Source organism: Heliconius melpomene, chromosome 20, assembly GCF_056956725.1.
Source record: "Heliconius melpomene rosina isolate 202511_hmr_F chromosome 20, ASM5695672v1, whole genome shotgun sequence".
Classification (NCBI taxonomy): domain Eukaryota; kingdom Metazoa; phylum Arthropoda; class Insecta; order Lepidoptera; family Nymphalidae; genus Heliconius; species Heliconius melpomene.
The window spans coordinates 81859-90451 of NC_140408.1; the positions used below are offsets into that span (position 1 = coordinate 81859).

The window sequence follows — 8593 nt, forward strand, 5'->3', positions numbered from 1 at the left end:
TCTTAATGCTAACATTTTTTTATAGTCTAAAAGCCTATAGGCCAACCGTATAGAATAATGGCGGTATATATAAATAAATCTTTCGAAAGGTGTTGCTCTTTCTAGTGTGGTAGTGGATCCAGTTAATTATCTGAAACTCAACGTGTAACGTAAGGTTGATTCTTCCAAAAGACTTCAACGGGCGGCGCGACTGGCGTGACTGGCGTGACTACGCGAGACCACTGTTTCAAGATTGACATCAAATAAGGGTATAAGGGAGGAGTATAAAGACAACACTGCACTCTGCAGCGCGGAGTCGCGGACTGCAGCGACCTGTTCGAGCGCGCCGCAGCCCAATAATAACTTTAATATGAATACATTTTGTAAGAGGTACCTACCTACCTACCTACTTGTATAGTAGGTAGGCAATGCAATTATACAAGGATTGTTTGGTATACATTTACAGTTATAAATGAATATCGGAACATAAGAGATGGCAGTGGGCACTGTGCAGGTGACGCCGTCGGTCGGTCGTCGGACCGGTCTCGTAGGTCGATATTCACGTGCAAAGCGAAGCAAGTATTTCGATAAGACATTCATAGAAGTAAAAACGCGCTTAGTAGAAGTTATTTAATTAATAATTATGCGACCTTCGCTACCCACCCTGACCCGGTCCCCGGTCCCCCGTCCCCGGTCCCCGGTCCCCGACTGGGTGCTAGTTAATTAACAATACTTGGAATTGGTTAATTCATTAAGTACGTGCGTGTATATATGTGTATGTGTGTGTGTGTATGTGCGGTAGTGTGTGGGGGAGCGAGGGGGAGGGGAGGGAGGCCGATGGCACTCATTCGGATGCCTTTTATGAAAATTAATAAGTTGAATGCGATGTAATCGCATGTTTACGAGCAGTGAGCGGCGCGTCCGCGGCGTGCGGGTCGGGGCGGCGGCGGGGGGACGAGCAGGGGCCGCTCGGGGGAGAGGGGGGACGGGGACGGGTGTGGCGCTACTGAAAACTATTATTAGATACATTTGCAATTTAATTAGCGCCGTCGCTATAATGCCGTGTTGGCTACATCGCGTGCTGACTCGGCGCGCGCCGACACGTCCACAGGCGTAGCCGACGCACGTGGACGCGGAGCACGCTGTAGGACGCAGTATGAAATGATAATAACAAATCAGTATTGAAAAGTAACTAGGATGATTACTGTCCTAAAATCTTTTGCAGAAGTTATTACCTACATACGAGTATGTAGCGTCGACTTCTTTCGATCGTGTTTAAACAAGCTTCGCGAGTTGTATTTAAACAAATGTAACAAGTTGACACAGTCTTGAAGTGACATCGATGACAAGTGACACGTCAGTGGTAGCGAGGGCGGGACCGCGGGACACAGCGCGCCGTGTCACGTTGCCGCCGACAGCTGGCAGGTTTGAGGCACTTCGATCATCTTCATATAAAATCATATCTATACTAATATAATAAAGCTGAAGAGTTTGTTTGTTTGTTTGTTTGTTTGTTTGTTTGTTTGTTTGTTTGAACGCTAAGATCTCTGGATCTACTGGTCCGATTTTCATTGTTTTTGTTTTGTATGAAAGCTGCATTCTTCAGAAGTGCTATAGGCTATATAACATTACATTACACATATATAGTAATATATTTTAAAGTACATTTTAATTTGACATGCAATTTATTCTGCCATGTTAATAACAACCGTCGTTGCTACGCGACCGCTACCGCGACGTTTTGATATTCATCCTTATGAACATAAATATAATAGTCCCTTTTAGCATTTTATCTAGATTGAAATTATAGTTTACTGTATAACATTCTAATAAATAATTAAGGAGATGTCACTGATTCCAAATGACTTAGCCACCTAGCGGGCGGCATAGTATGACCGACGCGAACGGGCAGATGACGTTGACGGTTTTATCAATTTTCATACATTTTCGAACTTTATTTGTTGTTTATAATTAATTTAAAATACACTTTGATTCTCTTCTTATTTTATTTGATATTGCCCGCTAAAATTATCCTACTTAATAGAGAGAAATGTTTAGTTATTTCGTAGAGTCGATATCTATGTACGCACGCACGGAAAACTTTAGGTACTTTTTCTAATATTAAGAATACCTATCCTTTAGTTACTTTTAATCCTTTTGTTAGTTCATTTCAATAACTCAGATAATTTTTTCTAATAATGTGTATCTACTTATTATTCTTTTTGATTATTTGAGCTTATATTTTCTTACTAATTCTATTGAGAATTGAAAATAATTTCATGAATATATTTAATAAATATTCTTATAGTTGAAGCAGGTGTAGCCGCGTCCGGGTCCACTAGTAAAATATAAATGTGACGTCGTGAATTAGTTATTGCTTAAGAAAGATTATAAGTAACTCGCAGTTCACGATATAAGCGGGTATCTGACGACGTGTATACGCGTGACGGCGCGCGACCGCGTGCTGCTCGAGACCACGCGCAGCGTGACACCGCTACCTGAACTACTCTGTCTAATACACTATTGTCAGAGTCGTTTCCCAGTTTGGCTCAAGCAGGAATGTCGAGGGCAACAGTCAGAGCGCTGGCAACGTGCGTGGGAACCTACCAATAAAAATATTGCGATACTAAATGAATATTAATTTACTGGTATTTTTCAATATCCACAAATCGTACGTATTGGTTGATGTGTTACCTACCTAAACCGCCACCTACTCTAAATTTCAATATTCCCCAAATGAATTCACAGATAGAACATTTAAATATCTAGAGTGTGTTTACTCAGAAGAGAGAGTGAGATCAGAAGAATAATCCGCCACGTGGACGTGTCACGTAGAGAACAGGTCGCTCCAGGCCACGTCGTCCTCAATATAACACTAATGATTGTTTCTGCGCCGCAACCCCCGCCCCCAAGTGTTCAAACATTTGCTAACATTTCACTTGTGCCAACAAACAGGTTGCCACAATTGTACAATTTGGCTTTGTCTTTGTATGCCATTGGATGGTATTTGTCGTAGTTAAGCTGATGACCTCACTGGCAACACAACGGTCGTAGGCTCGATTCTCACTCAGGGGAATTAATTATTCTATATTTAAATTTCCTCACTCTGGTAATAAAACAAAGCGTGAATACCGTCATTCAACACGCAATGCCTCGAGAATTCGGTGGAGAGTGGGGAACTGAGCGTCTTAAAACTAAAACTAGGTTTGATTTGCCTACCCTAAACTAAAGTTGAAAAATTGTCCATAAGCTTTAAATTTAAACTCTAAAAGTTAATTTATATGTTAGTTTTAGGTCTGTATCATAAATGGAAAACAAAGTGTACATATATATGTAAGTGTTCATAAACAAATAAACAAATCAGCATCTCACAGCTCTTGCCAACTATTTATTACACAAACTGTCTGTTATCCGAGTCGGTGTGGATTGCGGAGGTCACGTCGAGTCGGGAACCGAACGCGCTCTCACCAAATATTATATTTATTTAATGAAACTATCAATGACATTAGGGGTCGAGGGTGACAACTGTTGATTCAGCGACGCCGCCCCCCCTGCCCCCCGTCCGCCGGGCCCGGTAACGATGCTCGTGTTGACAGCCAACAGACGGGGGTGGGGACGCCAAACGTACTATGTTGAAACTAATTAATGTACAATTTATTGCGTGACTTTTATCGGCTGTCATTATGTCTTGTAGATACAAAGTATCTGTTTCATTTGGTGTCACAATAAGTCTTCCGGGTTCAATATTGTAATTGTATAAATGAGGACAATGCAGCTTAAGAGACTGGTCATCCTGCCAGCGCATCCTCGAAGCTCATCAGTAGGGCCCACGTCACCACGTCACCACGTCACCACGTCTCGACAAGTTCCCTGTAAGTTGTTGGTTACGTGTGTTCTAGATAAGTGCGCTTCTAAATGATGCTCATTGCTGATGCTACTCGCGAGCGGCCCCGGGACTACTTACTTTGTTTATAGCAGAAGATAAACCGCCATAGCAGCTGTTGAAACTTTATCTTACTTATATATTAAATATATTTAGGCGGAAAAAGTAATGTAAGTGGATTATTTTTAATGCAATGGAAAAAATAGACTATCCACTGCCAATGCGAATGCCTGTTTTTTATTTCCCTCTCAAGTTAAAGTTACGTAAAATTTGTTACTCTTACTCTCAGAAAAACTGATGTAAATCCAACGAATGCATGAACCAAGATACAGTATAATTACGCTTTGATGAAGTTAATAGTTTACATCCTTATAATTCAATACTTACATCCTTATAATACAAACCCTCAGCCTGATTTAATAACATTACAAAACCTATAAATATAAAGATAATACATTTGTTTTAAACAGGTATCATTTATACAGTGGAATTACCAAAGACGTCAACCAAAGAAAATGTGGTCGAACATGGGTGTACGGTCGTAGTTCCTTACATAGCTGCAGGCTGCAGGGTGTGTCGGCCGGCCCAAGGTCTTGTGCGCAAAGGTCGCGCGACCAGCTGCCGGCGCTACTCGCCGCCTCGCTATGTCTATTGGTTTGTTCAAGTCTTTTCAAATTGCACTTGCTAGAATTACAAAGAAAATAAAATGTAATCGTTCATTCATGGCTCCCACAGGCCGTTTGATGTAATAATTACAGTTTTAACAAATAAATTTTAACTAAAAGAATGTCAAGGAGGATACTATTGAGGAGTTGTGATATGATCAATGTTTTTGATAAAAGCAATACGAATTAGTAGCCGGTCGGCGATAGGTATCGGCGAGCAGGAGGCAGGCGGGGCACAGCGCCGCGGGCTCGTATAGCTATCAATAAGCTATCAATGATAAGTAATCGTTCTGTTATCGAGCGATAACAGTTTTTGGATGAGTGCCACTATGTTGGACGTTGACACTGCTGCACACTGTTTAACGAAGACGTTCATATGTGGACGCTTATTACTTGATTCTTACTGACGATTATAATTTAATTTTACTTTCTTAGTAAGTGTATCAAATTGTACCTTGTAAATGTATTGTAAACTAGCGGCCCGCCTGCGGCTTCGCCCGCTTGAACTATATATACTGTGATATGAAGTAGTATGTTACCAGATACTTCATATCGTGAAGATAACGATTTGGATGATAATGAGGTATAATTGAAATCAAATAATATTTCGACGATATCTGAGGCAGCAGCCATTTACCCTCAATTGATAAATGTAACGTAGGGCAGGAGAAGGGTTTCGTCGCTCTTCAAAGTTGAACTTTTTGACAGGAAAGGTTCTCCTCGTTTGGTCAGTAGTGTACTAGTTCTATTATTTAGCGAAGAGACTACTCGCTTAGTAGGACTTGTGTAACATGTAATAATCTAATAAATGTAAGTACATAAAATGTTATATTATACGGAGCTCTTTTAGTTAAATTACAAAATATATGTGATGATCCTACATTACGCTTGCCGAGGCGTGGTCTCCACTCTAGAACGCGCTTACCCCAACGGTCATCGGTTCTGCGTAGGACGTCCTCCAGCTAGATGGGGTGACGATATTCGCAAAGTGGCGGGCAGCGGCTGGATGCGAAGTGCTGAAGATCGAGCTCAGTGGCGTGCCATTGGAGAGGCCTATGTCCAACAGTGGACGAGGACAGGCTGATAATGATGATGATGATGATTGATGATCGCTTACACCAACTAAGAAATAAAATCATTGAGTAGGATCCGAACTGGATTATTGAAAATATAAGGATTAGATTAGGATTATAATATGTTCGCGTATTGGTTAATATTATATTAACAAGAAGTACATTCGATAAAGAAAGATAAACCCACCGAATAACCCAATTATTATTCATACTGTATTTAATATTTAGATACGCACGATAATTGCGCGCGCCCTCTGTCCGTCGTGGTGCAGCAGCACAAGGGTGAGACTGTAACGCGACGGTTGTGAGTTCGATCCCCACTCACGGAAGTGAAATATTTATTTACGTTTATATTTCCATTTCTTCGCTCTCTAGAATTCGGCAGAAAGTGTGGAACGGAGTGTCTGCTCCTCTCTTGTGTGTGAGGGGCACAGCGTGAAGCTGAAAAAGAGAGAAGTACTTGAATTACATAATGTGTAAGTAAATTAACTATCAATATGATTACTGAAGCAACACATGCAGTATATAGAGGCCGAGTAGCGCGGAGGACGGAGAGCGGAGAGCCGAGCGGCCCACGTCGACGTCCACTTACAATGTATAAAAACTTGTCGGACTTCGGAGCTACAACTGCGCTGTGAGGAGTGGTCCGCTGATACACCTAGCATTACCCAGGCACACGTTAGGTACGTGTGGCACCAGGCACCTACTGGTGTACCTACAGCGCGCGCGGTCCCGTTAGCGGTCCTCGCTCAGAACCTGCTCCGCAGTCCGCCGGCGCGACGCCGCAGCGCTGTCAATTTTGAAATTACCAATAATTTATTTTGTTATTCTCGAAATCCAGTTCGTGAAATTACCACCTTTCTCTTTTTTATACGTTATTTAAAATGTGCAGAAATTTGTACAGCCTTTTTAAATTAATAGTTTAATTTAAAATTAGCTTCATGTCTTTGTTAATTTACTTCGCTTAGAGTAATAGAATATGGAATTTATAAAGGTGTTGTTTGAAAATAACCTATACCTATGTATGATACGAGTGCCTACACATATAACGGCGACAGGTGCACGCGACTGTCTGCACCGACAAAGGAGGCGCGCGAGGCCGCGAGGCCGCTACCGTGCAGTGTCCCTAATGCAACTTTATGAGTCATGCGACCTTTACACTTGAGAACACGAGCGCAGGCGTACGCTAGGGAGCAGCACGCCTGCACGTTACCTGCACGTCGCGGCGCGTCTCGTACTTGGGCCGCGCTGCGCTGGGCGACCTGCAACACTCACTGCTTACTGCTGTCTGCTTCCCACAGTGCTGTATTCGAGATACATTAGGAAGAGACTTATACCGGCACACCTCACGACGAAGTAACGGCGAGGCGTTGCGCGTACGTCACTCACACTAGTTGGTCTCAGTGATTAAATTGACAGTTCAAAGAAGTTCGTAAAAACGAAGACAAGTTTTCTGTTGCAAATATAATCATTGTCATATTAGCCGCTACTGCGGGTGTACACTGTCACTGTGCGCTCGCATTCTGCGCCGTCATCGCTGTGTAAGGACTTATTTAACCCCGACATAACAACGCGGCGTGAACTGTACGTACCTACTAGAATATGCGAGTACAAACTCACTTAATGAATCAGGTACAAGTTCAGCTACAACTGTTAATATCTCAGATTTAGAGGACCACTCCCCCCACTCCCCCCCACTCCCCCGGCCACGTGCTATTGAAAAGTGACAGCTTCTACTTGGGGCTGTATTGACTATTGAGTTTATCTTAAATATCATAACAACATAGTATATCTACTTATAGTTAGTACTATATCGCTTTGATATGTATATATGATGTGTAACGTGTACCTACTACACGTACTGTGTGTAGTCGGACTTTATTAAATGTTGTATTTAGATTTCTTTAATTACTATATTTATTATTTAGTAACCGCATTATTGTAAATGACGACACAAGGAACTGTAAGGTCGGCATGTCACCGTGTCACCGTGTCACCGTGTCAAAGAATGCGCAGGCATATTTTAAGTGTATGAATGTTAATATAATAGTAAAACTTACGAAACAAATAATAATAATGTTATTGAATGTCGTTCTTATCATTATAATTGATAATCGCATTTATTCGTAATGCTCATTTATATTTATACATATTCGTAATCACAGCAGGGTAGGCCGAGAGAACCTAATGTTAAGACACTCCGTTCCCCACTTTCTGGAGGTACTGCGTGTTGAGTAGCGGAACTCAACGCCGCTCTTTGCCTCGACACCAGAGCGAGGAAATGAAAATATAAATGTCAATAAATATTTTATTTCCTCGAGTGGGGATCCTCTTGTGCCGCTTCAACTGCCAATTACATTGTAATAATTGTTTTTATTACTTGCTTTACCTATCAAATAGATTGTAAACGGAACTCGAACGCCGTTAATTTGTCTTTAAAAATATCCATTTCTTTGTTTTTGTTTGTGTAACGTGTGTTTAAGTGCGTATTTGATTGTTTTATATAAGTAATTAATAAAAGTTCTCTTCCTAACGAAAGGTTCATCAGTAAATATGGATGAACTTTGAATGTCCATTTTATGAGCTGTCCTCAATGTAAAAAAAGTTGAAAATATTTCGAGGTAGGTAAATATTTGCATGTTTGATAGAACTAATTGTCACAAGCCACTGGGAGCTCCCAACACCGTAACAACAGTTATTCGAGTATTAATATACGTAAATGTTATAATGCTACATTAGGCATACATTCATCAATAAATGAATTTTAAAAATGTATGTTTTTGTTTTTATTTAACAACATGTCCTGTCCCTCGCTGTCGCTGTTGTGGGCTGTACCCGCTATGTACCCGCAGCGTACATAGAACAGTACCAGTAGTATCAAAACACTCCGTTTTCCACTTTCCGCTCACTTTGGTGACATTGCATGTTGCAATGAGTTGCAGAACTCAACGCCGCGCATTGTCTATCAGATCTAGGAAATGAAAACAATTGTA

The 8593-nt window shown here is 41.3% G+C and overlaps 1 protein-coding gene across 1 annotated transcript; it reads left to right on the forward strand.

Annotated features, from left to right (window-relative positions):
* Positions 1-981: 981 nt before the first annotated feature.
* LOC146527414 (uncharacterized) lies at positions 982-8375 on the forward strand. Its single transcript, XM_085204891.1, has 2 exons — positions 982-1404; positions 4333-8375. The coding sequence occupies exons 1-2, from the start codon at positions 1322-1324 to the stop codon at positions 4565-4567; spliced, it is 318 nt and encodes a 105-aa protein (XP_085061017.1). The 5' UTR covers positions 982-1321; the 3' UTR covers positions 4568-8375.
* The last annotated feature ends 218 nt before the right edge of the window (positions 8376-8593 follow it).